The sequence below is a fragment of the Lithobates pipiens genome, unplaced genomic scaffold (genome assembly GCF_037356315.1).
Source record: "Lithobates pipiens isolate NorthernLeopardFrog02 unplaced genomic scaffold, aLitPip1_a1.2 Scaffold_16, whole genome shotgun sequence".
NCBI lineage: Eukaryota > Metazoa > Chordata > Amphibia > Anura > Ranidae > Lithobates > Lithobates pipiens.
Window position 1 is genome coordinate 135,263,465 of NW_027507748.1, and position 18,315 is coordinate 135,281,779.

Here is an 18,315-nt window from a genome sequence, read left to right on the forward strand (position 1 = left end):
TTCACATATTTATTTGTAAAAAAAATTGAAAACCATTTATCATTTTCCTTCCACTTCACATTAAGGACAACTTTGTGTTGATCTATCACATACAATTCCAATAAAATACATTCACTTTTTGGGTTGTAAAATTACAAAATGTGAAACATTTCAAGGGGTATAAATACTTTTTCAAAGCACTGTAAATACACTTTTTTTTTTCCTCTGAGCAGTCAGGTTATCGCACAGCTTCAGCTTCACTGTGTCAATGAGCGACTGGTGAAAGGTGACTCTTTCCATCCAGCTGCAGTGAAGCAGTGGAAGTCGGTGGGTGACATCACTGCTTTGTGCAATTCAGCTTTGTTGCAAGCTGCTCAATGACACAGCTGAGCTGAAACTGTGCGATCACATGACTGCTCCAAAGATTTCTTGCAAACTATATACAGCATATTTATGAACAGGGGGAAGCACCGTTTTAAAACTTGGTCATTTTAGCCTTTCCTTCTAATTTAATTAAGAAATCTAAAATGTTTTATAATAAGTTACTTTTATAAACACAGTTATAAATTATAATAAATAAAATATATATTGAACATGAAGACATAAATATCTTGCATATATACCTGCTCTCCTTTCTGTTTTCTTATTTATTTTATTCCTACCTCACTTCCTGTTCTTTGATTCCCATATTATTAGTATTAGGGAGCAGTTATCACTATGACAGGAAAGCACAGACAGCATTAAAAACATTATAACATTTTTTAACCTTGTCTCTATGGGGTAATTACTAAAACTGGAGTGTGCAAAATTGGGTTCAGCTCTACATAGAAACCAATTAGCTTTCAGGTTTTATTGTCAAAGGTTGAAGGATATGAAAACTCTGTACAACAACAGTACATTTTAATGTAGGAAATTACATATGTAAACCATAATCGACTGTAGCCGTGTAAAAGATAAATGTTTTGTACCTTTCTTATGAGGTTTTATCCTGTGATCACGTGACTGCACAGTCCTTCTTCCATTTTCTCCCTCTGGAGGGGGCATGTCCCACTAGTAAGTGGTCAGACAGCATCTGATGTCCCACACAGCAGGGCTGCACATTCTAGGGGTCGACCGATTCTAGGTGCAGTTGATTATTGGGGGCTTATATTCACAATTTTTAAAGAATCAGTATCGGTCTCAAACTTACCGATATTGGACTCCCCCTGCCATATTTTTGGGGCCCACTATGTAATCGGTCCGGGTAGTAGAAGCCAGGACTCTGAAGGTTTGCAGTGCACTACAGGCCCAGTGCGGTATTCAGCCACTTAAACGTTATAGGCAGCGAGAGGGGATGCCCCCTCCCGCTCCCCTCTGGGCTCGCTCCTGCCATCGGCGAACCAGAGAAGGAACTGACCATCCCTGGATGCTGTCCGTAGAGTTTTCCGGTGGGCTGGGAGTATTGAAGAAAGTGTAGTGTCCACTGTTTAGCTTTTTGCACTGCGGTAGTAATTTAAATTTAATCAGTGCAGTGAAATGCAGTTTATATGCCATTTTTTCTTTTTTTTGGGAAGCCATTTAATAAGTTATTATTTTTCAAACACTTTATTTTTCCCAGTTGTTTACTTTTAGCCCTCTCCCCCGCCCACCTAAAACTATCCCCGAGTCACCCCCATCAAATCATTCCCTGCATCTTATTACCTTTTGTACCACCACCCTCTCCCTTTAGAATGTAAGCTCTACGAGCAGGGCCCTCCTGTCCCTTCTGTATTGAACTGTACTGTAATTGTGCTGCCCCCCTCTACATAGTAAAGCGCTGCGTAAACTGTTGGCACTAAATAAATCGCGAATAATAATAATTCACACCATGGTGCAGACAGACGTCAGTTTTTCTGCAAGCGTTCTGCAAGTGCACAAAAAAGAAATGGTTCTCGCTACACTTCTTCTCTATGTGCCCTGTTCATACGACAACGTGCAGACTTTTTCTGCGCAGGGATGCAAGGTGTCGTGTATGTAGCTTTCTGAACAGGAAAAATAAATGATATGACATCAACATTGGTGTGAATATTATAGGGAACATAACTGACGTGCATCGAAAACTAAGGCTGGGTTCACAATACAGGCATACCCCACTTTTAAGTACACAATGGGGTTAATTACTAAAGCTGGAAAGTGCAAAATCAGGCTCACTTCTGCATAGAAACCAATGAGCTTCTAACCTCAGCTTGTTCAGTTAAGCTTTGGTTTCTATGCAGAAGTGAGCCTGATTTTGCACTTTCCAGCTTTAGTAAATAAACGCCATTGTGTACTTAAAAGTGGGGTATGCCTGTATTTAGAATTGGATGCGGGTTTTTTTGCATCCAATTTGCATAGCAGGAGATTGTGACCGGCTCTCTATGGAAACGGTTCACGCATCTCCGCAGCTTCTCTGGTGCAAATTTTACTGGAGCCCTGTGCATCTTTTGGTCCATTTCAGGTGCAAATTCAGCTGAAATCTGACCTGATATGGTGAATGGAGATGCACCAGACTCCTGCTGTGAGCCGCTGCATTCTGTAGTGTGAACCCAGCCTGACGTGTCAACGTGCATAAAACTGACTGAATCGCGCATGAAAACTGAGGCAAAACTGATGTCTCTGCAAGTAAAATCTGTGAGGTTTTCGCATCAGTTTTCATGCAGGTATGGTGTGAAGAACGAGCCCTTAATATCTAAAATTTGAATAAACATTAATGTTCAATTTATAGTAGATTTGAGTAGAAAATTGTGTTGATTTTACAAAACTTTAAATGGACAGTATATCGGCACCTGATATTGGTTATCAGCCTGAAAGGCGTCCGAAAAATTGGTACAGACCCTCAAAAAAACGATATTCGTCGACCCCTAGTACATTCCCTGTCTGTCTGCATATCAGTCTCATATCTATATTTATGCTTTACACAGCATGCAGCACTCCTCCCCCTCTGTAATCACTTGCAGGCCAACTCCTTTCTTCTGTCCTGCATCCAATCTCCACCTCACGCAGTGCCCTAAATAAACTCCCTCCAGCATGGACTGAGATTCTGGCCAGTCTGCAGTCCTCCCTAATCTGTAACAAGGGCTACAATCTCTTCCTGCAGCCATTGTATAAACAAACTTTCAACACTTTACAACTCCTTCTTTATGGATCCTAATCCATCTTGGGGGGGACGTGTGATTACTTAGCTGACAGATCAGACACAGAGGAGAAGAACATTCCCTGTGTATGCGCTGTAGTTTAGGCAGTGAGTCTCTGCTGTCTATGAGCAGTGCAGGGCTGGGAGGTGGCGTGGTGCTACAAATACTACAGTAGGTTTGGCCCCTCTATCTCCTAGCACGGGATGCAAACTGACCACGCTATGAGGGATCTGCCATCATGGCTAATGTGGTCAGTTTGAAACAGAAACTCATGGATTTGGCAGAATGAGCGTGTATTTTTCAGCAACCTCTTCAATAAAAAAAGTTACTGACAACACTTAATAAACAGTAGGCAAAATCAAAAGCATAAATATGTTTTTATTTTATTTTAGGGGTTACAAACACTTTAATTGAACAAGCTGAAGTTAGAAGCTGATTGACTGCCATGCACAGCTGCACCAGATTCTGAGTTTTCAATTTTTAGTAAATCTCTCCCTATAACTTTTGGGGAGGTTTCTCATCATTTTCTGTTCTGACTGAGGTTTTTAAGTTTTCCCATTCTGTCCAAAAGGAAATTAAATCTTTTGACTAGAGTTGGAACTTCAAGTCTACACATAAACTTTAGGTGCATCATGGGTGTTAAGTTTTTCTTGTTTAGTACCTCTCAGCTATAAAATGTATGCAGAGTGGCCACTTAGTTATTTAAATTATTCTGCCTAGTCTTCTTGGTTGCATTTGTACATATGATCCAACAATGGTTATATCATATGTCTAGTTATAGTATATTTTCCCAGACAGAGCCAAAGAACATCTTGAGACTTGAGTAAATTAGTTTATTAGAATCTTAGGTTTTTTACCTCCAGTAAAACCATAAGCTTAGATATGAAACACAAGTAATAAAACTTGTAGTAATTAAGTCGTGTTTTAGCAGGTTCTCAAAAGGTGTTTGCTTACAACATGTAAATGATGCAGCTGTGACTCAAAAGAAAGTGAATTAATAAAAGTCTGGCGACCTGGGTGGAGGGAATCACCTTAACTGCCCAAGCCACGCAGCATCACAATGGAGAAATAAAAGAATCAAGTGACATGATTAATCAAATGCAGGCATCCAACAATGGGTAGCTGTCTGCTCACTGGTCAATTTGATCATTTAAACCAATGCAACATAATTAAACGGTCTAAACCTCCTAACTGATTGCAAGTTTTTTTTTTGTTTTTTGTTTTAAAGGGTTTTTAATATTGTATTGAAATGTCTCATATATCTGTATAGGTACTCAAGGCTATGTGTAGACATCATGATTCTAACCAGGGCACACCTTAATAATGATGCCCTTTTGCAGAAGCATCACTCGTTGCATCACACATATATTTTACAGTGATCCAAATTAATCTTGCTCTAAGCTGAGACAGAGATCTCCCCGCTGGTTGCAGCGAAGGGAGCTGGCATCAGTGCCCCTATCAGAGGTGTAAGATCATTATCAAAGAAGAAAGGGCAGTACATTAGTATGTAGATAAATGTGTTCTCAGTCAGCCAAGCTCTAGCCATGCCCCCTAACATGTTTAGCCCCACTGACCGGGGCTGGGTAACAGAGGTGGGGAAAACAGAACCAACCCACGGTTAGTGAGTGGCGCCTTCTATTCTTTTTGATAACGCTCTTACACCTCTGAATGGTGCACTGCCACCAGCTCCCTTCACTGGGGGGGAGATCTGTCTCAGGAGGGTGTGGCTGGAGCAGTACTGGCTGAGGCCACATTTACCTACATACAAATGCACTGGGTTGCTAAAAAAAAAAAAAAAAAAAAAAAACGTTGTTGGAAATGATGGACTTAGGCATAGGCATAAACAAAAGTTTCTTTAAAATAATTTATAACAAAAAACAATGTTTTTTTAGCAACTTCAAATATTGGGACGTGGCATGTTGTACTATGTATTGTATCCACAGTACCACTCTGTGTTTGATACGCCATAAAAAATGTTTTAAATAAATTTTTTTTTAATGCACTGGCACCTTTTTTTTTCTCTTTGATAAGGCATATATATTTTAGTTAAAAACTAATGCTGGAATGTGCCATTGAAGCTGTTATGTCTTCTCTATATTTAAAGCTATTTTAATCTTACAAAGCAACAGATCTAGGCTGTCTTATGTTGCAGCCCTCCTACCACAGTCAAGTAGTTAGGCTTAAAGGGGTTGTAAACCCTTGTGGTTTTTCACCTCAATGCATTCTATGCATCTCCAGACATTAAGAGTGCCCCCTTGTCCTCTGTGATGACCTTACAGTGAATAACTACACCAAGTTCACTATATGGGCTACTTAACCACTTTGCGCCAGCGCTATAGCCAAAAGACGGGTACAGCGTGGATGCTAATTTCTGGGAGGGCGTCCCTGGACATCCTCTTGTTTACTTCCCTTCTGCACGCCGCCGAAGGCGCGCATGGGGGAAGTTCTGTGTTGGTCGTGTCCCTTGGAAACAGCCAATCACAGATCGTGCTAAATGGCCAATCACAGCGGCCATTTAGCACTCGCTCAGCGTGTCCAATGACCAGAGGTGATCTCATATGTAAACATGATATCATCTCTCATCAGAGACAGCGTGTGAGGAGGGATAGATGAACGGCTGCAGCTGCAGCGTCACTGAAAAGTAAGTTCACACAAGCACACACACAGTGAAACACACACACACAGTGAAACACACACACTAATGCCCACCTGACCCCAGTGCCACCTATCAGTGCCACTTGTCCCCTGTGCCACCTGTCCCCAGTGCCACATATCAGTGCCATCTGTCCCCTGTGCCACCTGTCCCCAGTGCCACCTATCAGTGCCATATGTGCCACCTGTTAGTGCCATCTGTCCCCAGTGCCACCTGTCAGTGCCATGTGTCCCCAGTTCCACCTATCGGTGTCATCTGTCCCCAGTGCCACCTATCAGTGTCATCTGTCCCCAGTACCACCTGTCCCCTGTGCCACCTGTCCCCAGTGCCACATATCAGTGCCATCTGTCACCTGTCCCCAGTGCCACCTATCAGTGCCATCTGTCCCCTGTGCCACCTGTCCCCAGTGCCACCTATCAGTACCATCTGTGCCCTGTGCCACCTGTTAGTGCCATCTGTCCCCAGTGCCACCTTTCAGTGCCATGTGTCCCCAGTGCAACCTAATAGGTGCCATCTGTCCCCAGTGCCACCTATCAGTGTCATCTGTCCCCAGTAACACCTGTCCCCAGTGCCTGCTATCAGTGCCACCTGTTCCCTGTGCCACCTGTCCCTAGTGCCACGTGTCATCAGTGCCACCTGTCAGTGTCATGTGTCATCAGTGCCACGTATCAGTGCCACCTGTCAGTGTCACATGTCATCAGTGCCACGTATCTGTACCATCTTTCATCACAAATGTAAACAACAAAATTTCTCTAAAAATCTAGAGGTTTTCTTTTTTCACTTACAGCTTTCAGAGTTTGTAAAAGACCCCCCCCCCCCCCCCCCGAACTATACATTTCCTGAAAGCATAGGACCAGTATAATAAAAGGAAGGTGCTGCTGATTTTTAAGGCCCCATAATATTTGCAAAAATGTTTACCAAAACAATATTTTCTCTAAAAGTACACTAAAATCATTACTAGCAGATACATATTTTACTAAATTCCTAAATACTAGAATCTTTATCAGTGAATTCATACAAGGTAAAATTTACAAACTTCCTGCTAAATCCCTACTAAATCTAAAAGTTAATACTGTATTGAGTTAATAAATGACAAATATATAACAAATGTACATTTTAAATGGCACCTTTTTGTAAAATGGTGAAAACTGAAGGTGCGCAAAACAATTTACTCTAAAAGCTGGAGGTTACCATTTTTCCCTTACAGTTTTCAGAATTTGTAAAAGACCCCTCAAACCATAGATTTTCTGAAAGCACATGACCTATAGAATAAAAAAAATGTGCTACTGTTTTTTTTAGGCCCCACAGTAGTTATGCAAATGTTCATCAAGTTGTAATTTTATTAAAAATACTCTAAAATAATTTTTAGTGGATACCTACATGGCAAAATGTACAAAATTCCTATTAAATAAAAAAGCTAAAACTACATTGAGTTAATAAATAACAAATATTTGTAAATGTTAAATTGCTCTTTTTGTGAAATGGTGAAAACTGAAGGTATACAAAACTGTAAATAAAAACAATTTACTCATGACCTGTAGAATAAAAAAAAAGTTCTGTGACATTTTATTGGTAGGGAAGATATGCTCCAGATTAAAAATCTGAATATGTTCTAATTTGTCACTTTTGTTTTTGTCAGATCAAATTGAGCTAGAAATGGAGGAAAAATGCAGAATTTTGGAAGCCCGGTACAATGAAAAAGAGAAGTTAAACCTGCATTTAAAGAAAGAGCTTTACCATCGGGAAAATAGAGTTGCAGCTTTGAGATCTAAACTGAGGGAAAAGGAAAAAAGGTACTTGGAGGAAGTGAAGAGAAGAAGTCACAGAGTTACCATACTGAATACAGAGTTGCACAAGCAAACTGAAGCTGCAGCTTATCTATCTTTCCAGCTACATGCAATGAAGCAGAAACAGCAAAGCTCACAACACAGCAATCAGATATCATCCTGTTCCCTTGACCTCTCAGTAGTCAAGCAACCTTATCATGAAGGAAAAGTCAAGAGGAGAGTCCACAAGAATCATAGTGCTTGGAGGGCTGAGTGTTCTGCAACCAAGGATATAACAAGAGACTCCTTTCAGAAGGAGCAGATGACCAGTTATGACGAGTTGGAACCTATGCCAGATCCAGCTCTATTTTTGTATCCTAAGAGGTACCTGCAACATCATCGGCAGAGAGCAGAACCAAAACCTCACAGCCTTGAAAAGAGTGGCCCAGGTCGCGTTGGTGGTGCAATGGCACTTGGTAGTCAGTGGTCGGAAAAGCTTTCATCAGATAATGAAGAGTCGCCACCTTCCATTCCTGTTGTTAAAGCTAAACTTCCAAAAAGTGAACGAGGAAAGAGACGAGCTTTGGCTAGGCAAGATTCCCGGGATTCCGAATGAAGCAGGGCATACTGTCAAAAGTCCTCTTGGAAATATATATGTTAAACCAGTAGGAGTCTTTAGAGCAGCCTTTCTCAACCTTTTTAACACAGAGGAACTCTTGAAATAGTTCTCTGGTCTCGAGGAAACCCCTTCTAAAAATTTGAAATCTACAACTCATGATACATTGATGTGATGGTCAGTGGGAAGAATGGTTCTTACACTTGTGGTCATCGAGAAGAATTGCCTCCTTACAGATAGCTAAACAGATCAATGGTGTGAGTGGGAAGTTATCTCAGAGGCAGAAATTGCCCAATGCTGAAGGAACCCCTAGCAACCTCTGGAGGAACCCTAGGGTTCCACGGAACCCTGGTTGAGAATCACTGCTTTAGAATAAACTGGTTGCTATACTGTATATCCACGTGCACTGCTCTCTTTTATGAAGTCTTCCTTCATCTGCTACGTTTCTTCCTCATTGCTTAGTGGAAGATTTTTACAGCTGCTTCTGTTTTCCTACAACATATCTTCTTTGGAAGTCCTTTCTGAAGATTTGTTATTATATACCTTTTATTTCGTTAAATTTAAAAAACAAAATCAAAATACAGAGTAGCAATACTTGTTTTCCACAATAGAATACTTTGTCAATGTCACAAATAAGTTAGCTTTGAAACCTCCTACAAGAATAATATAGACTGTGCAGTGTTCATGGCAGCTCTATTTGCTTGCCTAATATGGTATTTGTATATGCTTTTTTAGGATAATTTTAGATCTCTTTGCTGCTTGGCCTTGCTAAAAATCACAACACAAACGCTAAACAAACTTGTTTCATTGACCGCATGGTCATAATAATCAGGAGATTCTAAACTAGGAACACCTATTGGACTTCTGAATGTTTTATTTTTTTTCTTTATTTTTATTCTTTAAAAGATTTCAGTAAAGATTTGTACCTTTTAATTGAATGGATGTCACACACAAAAAAAATACAGATTAATTTATGCTCAAGGAATTCAGGGATCAGGTAAATGAAATGTACTTCTGTATGACTTTTTTACGATAAGGAAATGCTGAAAATGTTTGTTAAGACAACACTACAGTTTGCACAGTTGAACAAAGAACGAGCTGGTTTCTCAGTTGCGATTTCTGATTTGTCAGTTTTTAGTGCATACCAAAGTGATACTTGCATTTCAAAAAGCTGTACTAATTCCTCCAGTGCTTTATGCCAGGTAGTCATTATTATGTTTAGAAGCTTTGTCGTGGGAGTTGTTGGATGATGTTAGGTAGTAGCTAGACAGGAAGGCACTTTATTCATTACTGCACTGCAGTTATGGTTTTATCAAATTTTTATAAAATATTCAGTCTCCCAACTATGTCCTTTCATTTCAGCTTTCATTAAAATTTTATATAATTTCTACTTTACCCTGTGTCAACAGCCAATGTGCTTATGTAAGCAAGGCTCCTGTCTGTAATGAATTAAATAAAACATTTTTACATTGCTCCAGGCATTGAGGAAACACAAAGGCTTTAAATGCAGATTACACACTACACACTAGCCTCGTACACACTACTAGTTTTTCTTTTGTTCACCCCAGTGGGCTGAACAAAAAAATACAGCTCAGGTCAGAGCCACTGTACTAACAATCTGATGTTAGTACAGCGATCGCCCTGCTGTGCTATTGTGTTCTGATAGAGGGAAGCCCCCTGCCACTGGCTGAGAGCACTGATCATGAGCCAGTCAGGCCGTTTTCGTTCATGACCCTTCGTCAGAAGATGGCCGAATGGCTTCTTTTCAACCAACTGCTATACACACAGGCCGAATATTGGCCAGTTTCTATTGAATCGGCAGATGTTGCCTGACATTTGGCCGCGTGTACTAGGCTTTAGCCTCTTGCTCCTATTTAAATAGGTGGTATGTGTATAGAACTCTCAGGGTGAAAACACAAATCAGTATGCTTTTCATGTATATCCAAAATGTTAATTCATTCTCATGTCAAAGAGCTATTGATGTCAAATTCAGAACATCGAGGAGGAAAGTGCAAAGTGTCTTAACGCATAGCAACTGGTCAGAAGTGTTAGAACACTGATCTGGCTTGAATAAATAGAAATAATGTATGGGTTACTTCACTTCATCACTTATATTTGCAACTGCCTTTTTAAATAATTTTGAAATAATAATAATAATAATTTTGAAATAAGAACTGTCTGTTGCTTATAGCAAATAGTCAGATTTCAGTTCTATTTTTACAGTACAAGTTTGAAAACAAAAAAGGAGATAAAGGATAGTGACTGCAAATGCTGATGGTTCTTCATGATTGAAAAATGGACATGTAGATTCAAAATGTTACACAAATGCAACCCTGGTAGTATAAAATTGGCTTTAAGAGATGAACCTGTGGAATTTCATTTACATCATCCTCTGGGAAAAAAGAACAAGCCTGCTTTGGTTGCATGTTCCATATTAGTAAGCTCTAAGTTACTACTCAAAATAATGTTGTAGCCCTCGTTCACACTGGACCGATTTTGTCATGCGATTTGACAGGTCAAATCACATGACAAGTCGCAGCCTATTGCTGGCAATGGCACCAATAATATCTGTGCAATGCAGACTTTGCTGCGCCGCACCGTTTTGCAAAAGTAGTTCCTGTAATACTTTTGGCAACTTCGAGTGCGACTTCAATAGACATCTGTGCATGGAACCTCACAGATGTCTTTCAAGTCAGACACAAAGTCGCACTGCAATGCAGATTTGAAATTGCGCAATTTCAGATGAAGTCACGCGATTTCAAAACCGCGTTTAGTGTGAACGAGGGCATAAAGTTTGCAAGCTAGATCATTTCATTTGTACATTTTATATCATTATTTGTAGATAACCGTAAGTGATACTTTATCATTATTAACATTATTATATTGATAGATTTGAAATTGGTTGTTACTATTTTATAAAAACATGGTTTATTTGCATTATATGTGTCAACAGCAGTTTGTGTATTATTATATGCTCTATTGTAAATGTTAAAGTGGCCATACACAGATTTTGTTGGGTGGATATAAAATTCTAATGCTATCATCTTATAGGAACATTCACAAATAGGAAATAGTAGATAACATGCTCTAATATATTTGTATTTTTTGGGAATGGCTTATCTAAGAGCTGTTGAAATCCACAGGCATAGCTTGACACCTCTTTTACTTCCTACCTTCATTACGCCTCTCCTTGCTGACATGACTTAATGTAGGATGTCTCGAGCATGGAAGGTGTGGTATTGTTAGGAGGCAGTTAGATTGAAACTGAAGAAAAATTAAAATGTGTAAGAAGGATGTCCCAAATTATACACTGTGGCTACTTTCTAATATATTGATTACTGTATAATATACAGTGGATATAAAAAGTCTACACACCCCTGATAAAAAGTCAGGTTTCTGTGATGTGAAAAAAATGAGACATAGATAAAAAAAATTCAGAACTTTTTCCACCTTTAATTTGACCTACAAACTGTACAACTCAACTTAAAAACAAGCTGAAATCTTTTAGGGGGGAGGGAGTAAAATTAAAAAACTAAAATAACGTGGTTGCATAAGTGCGCACACCCTCTTATAACTGGGGGTGTAGCTGTGTTCAGAATTAAGCAATTACATACAAACTCGCCTGCCATCATTTAACCACTTGCCGACCGCCTAACGCCGATGTACGTCGGCAGAATGGCACGGGCAGGCATAAGCACGTACATGTACGTGATTTGCCTCCCGCGGGTCGGGGGCCCGATCGGGCCCCCGCCCGGTGCCTGCGGCGGTCGGTTTTCGTTCGGGAGCGATCCCGGACGAGGGGACGGCCATTCATTCATGGCCACCCCCTCGCGATCGCTCCCGACGAATAGAAATCCCCGGTGACATCACTTCCTCTCCTGTAATGTAAACACAGGAGAGGAAGTGATGTATTCTCTCCTCCGTGTCGGTATTTTTCGTTCCGACACGGAGGAGAGCGGATCAGTGAGTTGCACCAACACATCCCACACACAGTAGAACATGCCAGGCACACTCACACCCCCCCTTTACCCCCCGATCACCCCCCCAATTACCCCTGCCCCCCAGTCACAGTGACACCAATGTCATTTTTTTTTTTTTTTTTTTTTTTTTTGCATTGGTGTCATTTGTGACTGTAATAACTGTTAGGGCAGTTAGAGTTAGCCCCCTTTAGTTCTAATGTACCCCCCTAACCCCCCCAATAAAGGTTTAACCCCGTGATCACCCCCCGTCGCCAGTGTCACTAAGGCTGGGTTCACATTGCAGCGGTTTATGAGAACGAATGTGATTCGCACCGCACTGCAGTGCAAATCACATCCGATCTCTGTGCGATTCGAGTTCAGCCATTCGCCGCACCCGCCGCACCCGCCACACCCGCCGCACCCGCCGCAAATTCGCACGGGACCCTTTTTTTGGCCCGCAGCAGAATCGGATCGCATGGGTGTTCACACCATGCGATCCGAGTTTGCAGATCGCACTGCGATATGCGAACTGATCTGGGGGTGTCAGTAACATTTCACTGACACTCCCAGCAGTTCGCATAGGGCAGTGTGAACTGCCGCCGGGAGGCATGCGATGCGGGAACCCGCCGCGGATTCGCGGCGTTTCCGCATCGCTCCAGTGTGAACCCAGCCTAATAAGCGATCATTTTTCTGATCGCCGTATTAGTGTCCCAGGTGACGCTAGTTAGGCAGGTAGGTATTTAGGTTCGCCGCAGCTTTTTATAGCGCCAGGGACCCCCATATACTACCGCATAAAGCCCCCTGATTGCCCCCTAGTTAACCCTTTCACCAGTGATCACCATATAACTGTTACAGGTGACGCTGGTTGGTTAGTTATTTTTTTATAGTTTCAGGGCACCCGCCATTTATTACCTAATAAAGGTTTAACCCCCTGATCACCCGGCGGGTGTCATTTGTGACTAATAACTGTTAGGGCAGTTAGGGTTAGCCCCCTTTAGTTCTAAGGTACCCCCCTAACCCCCCCAATAAAGGTTTAACCCCGTGATCACCCCCCGTCGCCAGTGTCACTAAGGCTGGGTTCAGATTGCAGCGGTTTGAGAACGGATGTGATTCGCACTGCAGTGCAAATCACATCCGATCTCTGTGCGATTCGAGTTCAGCCATTCGCCGCACCCGCCACACCCGCCGCACCCGCCGCAAATTCGCACGGGACCCTTTTTTTGGCCCGCAGCAGAATCGGATCGCATGGGTGTTCACACCATGCGATCCGAGTTTGCAGATCGCACTGCGATATGCGAACTGATCTGGGGGTGTCAGTAACATTTCACTGACACTCCCAGCAGTTCGCATAGGGCAGTGTGAACTGCCGCCGGGAGGCATGCGATGCGGGAACCCGCCGCGCATTCGTGGCGTTCCCGCATCGCTCCAGTGTGAACCCAGCCTAATAAGCGATCGTTTTTCTGATCGCTGTATTAGTGTCACAGGTGACGCTAGTTAGGCAAGTAGGTATTTAGGTTCGCCGCAGCTTTTTATAGCGCCAGGGACCCCCATATACTACCGCATAAAGCCCCCTGATTGCCCCCTAGTTAACCCTTTCACCAGTGATCACCATATAACTGTTACAGGTGACGCTGGTTGGTTAGTTATTTTTTTATAGTTTCAGGGCACCCGCCATTTATTACCTAGTCTCACTAGTGTACCCCTAAATTTAGGGGTGTCTACTTTCCAAAATGGGGTCATTTGGGGGGGGTTTGTGCCATCTTGGCATTTTATGGCCTTCAAAACTGTAACGCCCTTAGAAAGCCTGAAGGCGGTGCTTGGTTTTCGGGGCCCCGTACGCGGCTAGGCTCCCAAAAAGTCCCACATATGTGGTATCCCCGTACTCAGGAGAAGCAGCAGAATTTATTTTGGGGTGTCATTTCACATATGCCCATGGCATGCGTGAGCAATATATCATTTAGTGACAACTTTGTGAAAAAAAAAAAAAAAAAAAAAAAGTTTGTAATTTTCCCGCAACTTGTGGCAAAATATAAAATATTCCATGGACTCAACATGCCTCTCAGCAAATAGCTTGGGGTGTCTACTTTCTAAAATGGGGTCATTTGTGGGGGTTTTGTGCCATCTTGGCATTTTATGGCCTTCAAAACTGTAATAGGTAGTGAGGAGTGAAGTCAAATATTTACGCCCTTAGAAAGCCTGAAGGCGGTGCTTGGTTTTCGGGGCCCCGTACGCGGCTAGGCTCCCAAAAAGTCCCACATATGTGGTATCCCCGTACTCAGGAGAAGCAGCAGAATTTATTTTGGGGTGTCATTTCACATATGCCCATGGCATGTGTGAGCAATATATCATTTAGTGACAACTTTGTGAAAAAAAAAAAAAAAAAAAAAAAGTTTGTAATTTTCCCGCAACTTGTGGCAAAATATAAAATATTCCATGAACTCAACATGCCTCTCAGCAAATAGCTTGGGGTGTCTACTTTCTAAAATGGGGTCATTTGTGGGGGTTTTGTGCCATCTTGGCATTTTATGGCCTTCAAAACTGTAATAGGTAGTGAGAAGTGAACTCAAAAATTTACGCCCTTAGAAAGCCTGAAGGCGGTGCTTGGTTTTCGGGGCCCCGTACGCGGCTAGGCTCCCAAAAAGTCCCACATATGTGGTATCCCCGTACTCAGGAGAAGCAGCAGAATTTATTTTGGGGTGTCATTTCACATACGCCCATAGCATGTGTGAGCAATATATCATTTAGTGACAACTTTGTGTAAAAAAAAAAAAAAAATTTTTTTTTTGTCATTATTCAATCGCTTGAGGCAAAAAAATAAAATATTCAATGGGCTCAACATGCCTCTTATCAATTTCCTTAGGGGGTCTACTTTCCAAAATGGGGTCATTTGGGGGGGTTTTGTACTGCCCTGCCATTTTAGCACCTCAAGAAATGAGATAGGCAGTCGTAAACTAAAAGCTGCGTAAATTCCAGAAAACGTACCTTAGTTTGTAGATGTGACAACTTTTGCGCAAACCAATAAATATACAATTATTGACTTTTTTTTTACCAAAGACATGTGGCTGAATACATTTTGGCCTAAATGTATGACTAAAATTGAGTTTATTGGATTTTTCTAATAACAAAAAGTAGAAAATATCATTTTTTTTCAAAATTTGCGGTCTTTTTACGTTTATATCGCAAAAAATTAAAATCGCAGAGGCAATCAAATACCATCAAAAGAAAGCTCTATTTGTGGGAAGAAAAGGACGCAAATTTTGTTTGGGTACAACATTGCATGACCGCGCAATTACCAGTTAAAGCAGCGCAGTGCCAAAGTGTAAAAAGACCTCTGGTCATTTACCAGCAAAATGGTCCGGTCTGAAAGTGGTTAATGTGCCTCTGATTAACCCCAAATAAAGTTCAGCTGTTCTTGTAGGTCTTTCCTGACCTTTTCTTAGTCACATCCTACAGCAAAAGCCATGGTGGGCAGAGAGCTTCCAAAGCATCAGAGGGATCTCATTGTCAAAAGGTATCAGTCAGGAGAAGGGTACAAAAGAATTTTCAAGGCATTAGATATACTATGGAACACAGTGAAGACAGTCATAATCAATTGGAGAAAATATGGCACAACAGTGACATTACCAAGAACTAGACGTTCCTCCAAAATTTATGAAAATATGAGAAAAAAATGGTCAGGGAGGCTGCCAAGAGGCCTACAGCAACATTAAAGGAGCTGTAGGACTCTCTGGTAAGTACTGGCTGTGTGGTACATGGGACAACAATCTCCCATATTCTTTATATGTCTGGGCTATGGGGTAGAGTGGCAAGACGGAAGCCTTTTCTTATGAAGAAAAACATCCAAGCCCGGCAAAATTTTGCAAAAACACATCTGAAGTTTTCCAAAAGCACGTGGGAAAATGTATTATGGTCTGATGAAACCAAGGTTGAACTTTTCGGCCATAATTCTAAAAGATAGGTTTGGTGCAAAAACATTTATGCGTATCACCAAAAGAACACCATACCCACCGTGAAGCATGGTGGCGGCAGCATTATACTTTGGGGCTGTTTTTCTTCAGCTGGAACAGGGGCCTTAGTCTAGGTAAAAGGGAATTATGAACAGTTTGAAATACCAGTCAATATTGGCACAAAGCCTTCAGGCATCAGCTAGACAGCTGAACACGAAGAGGAACTTCATCATTCAGCATGACAAAGACCCAAAGCATAAATCCAAATCAGCAAAGGAATGACTTCACCATAAGATGATTAACCACCTCTGCCCCGGAAAGATTTGCCCCCTTCCTGACCAGGCAATTTTTTTGCGATACGGCATTGCGTTGCTTTAACAATTGTGCTGTCGTGCGATGCTGTACCCAAACAAAATTGATGTCCTTTTTTCCCACAAATAGAGCTTTCTTTTGGTGGTATTTGATCACCTCTGCGGTTTTTATTTTTTGCGCTATAAACAAAGAGCGGCAATTTTGAAAAAAAACACTATTTTGTACTTTTTGCTATAATAAATACCCCCCCCCCCCCCCCCCCCCCAAAAATATATTTAATTTTTTTTTTTTTAAAAGTCTTCCTTAGTTTCGGCCAATATGTATTCTTCTAAATATTTTTGGTAAAAAAAATTAAAAAAATAAAAATAAAAATCGCAATAAGCGTATATTGATTTGCACAAAAATTATAGTGTCATTTTTTTTTTTTTTACGAGCAATGGCGGCAATCTGCAATTTTTAGTGGGACTGTGACCATTACAGCGGACAGATCAGACACTTTTGACGCTTTTTTTAGGACCACTGACATTTATACAGCGATCAAAACTAAAAATAGCCACTCATTACTGTATAAATGTCACTGGCAGGGAAGGGGTTAACACTAGGGGGTGATCAAGGGATTAAATGTGTTCCCTCACTATGTGTTCTAACTGTGGGAGGATGGGAGTGACTAGAGCAGGAGACATATCATTATTCCTTCTTAGTAGGAACACACGATCTGTCTCCTTTTCCCTGACAGAACTGGGATTTGTGTGTTTATGAGCGATCGCGGGTGCCCGGGCGGACATCGGGCCAACCGGGCACACACCTCTCCTCTGGGGACAAGCTGTGCACGCGCTCCTACAATAACGTCTTGAAGAGCCGAACAGGAGATACCCTCACAATCTGACAGATTTGGAGTGTTTTTGGGTGTTTTTGAAGAGTGGGCAAATATTGCCAAGTCAAGATGTGTCGTGCTGTTAGACTCATACCCAAAAAGACTGCTGTAATAAAATCAAAAGGTGCTTCAACAATTAGTTTAAGGGTGTGCACACTTATGCAACCATATTATTTATTTATTTTGCTTCCCTCCACCTAAAAGATTTCAGTTAGTTCAATTGAGTTGTACAGTATATAGGTCACATTAAAAGGTAGAAAAAGTTCTGAAATGATTTGTCCTTGTCTCACTTTTTTATGTCACAGAAACCTGACATTTTAACAGGGATGTGTAGACTTTTTATATCCACTGTAAATAACAAAATGCAATAATGTTCAGTAAACTGACTGACTATGGATATATCATCTCTCCATAGTGCCAGATGCTCTGATATTGCCAATGAGAAAAGGTATTTGTAGTTATTTTACTAAAGGCAAATGGGTTGTTAACTTTGAAAGGGAATTTTCACTTTGCAATAGAATTTTTCCTTCAGCTTGGTGAACGTGGTTAAACTACAATTTGCAAAGAATACCTAATTAGGTGCTAGGAAAACTTAAAAAAATATATATTTTTGCTTGCACGTGATTGAGTGATGAAAATCAGCAGAACTTGACTGTGTTTACCAATCTAAGAGAAAATTTCCCTGCAATGTAAAAATTCCCTTACAAATGACCAGCCTATATGCCCTTGGTAAATCAACTCCATTGTTTCTCCCATGGTAGGAGGACATAATACTTAAAGAAGCAATGAATCAGGAGCTCTGTGGTTTCTGGTGGATCCAACGATTAGATAATTAAAACTTTTTGTACTGCAGTATGGTCACTAGAGTGAATTGTCAGAATGGCCTCCAGAATGTATTTTGGAACACAGCTTTGTCAACTGGACAGGTCATCTTAACGGAGCCTTGTGTACTGGCATCAGAGTATGCTGTGCTTTGTGTCCTATAGGTCAGTATGAAGAGCTATGCACAATACAGTTAAACAGGATTCTAACACATACATGCTCTGTTGTTTTCTGTTCTAGTCTCAGAAAGTGATTG

The 18,315-nt window shown here is 41.2% G+C and overlaps 1 protein-coding gene and 1 long non-coding RNA gene across 2 annotated transcripts in view; both read left to right on the forward strand.

The window, feature by feature from the left end:
- CCDC92B (coiled-coil domain containing 92B) overlaps positions 1 to 9,180 on the forward strand; it is a 109,655-nt gene extending 100,475 nt beyond the window's left edge. The window contains exon 4 of the mRNA XM_077480488.1: positions 7,403 to 9,180. Coding sequence (XP_077336614.1) covers positions 7,403 to 8,145 — 743 coding nt within the window. The 3' untranslated portion in view covers positions 8,146 to 9,180. The remainder of the gene's footprint in view (positions 1 to 7,402) is intronic.
- LOC143982082 (uncharacterized) overlaps positions 1 to 18,315 on the forward strand; it is a 195,413-nt gene that overhangs the window by 166,630 nt on the left and 10,468 nt on the right. The gene's annotated exons all lie outside the window — the stretch shown is intronic.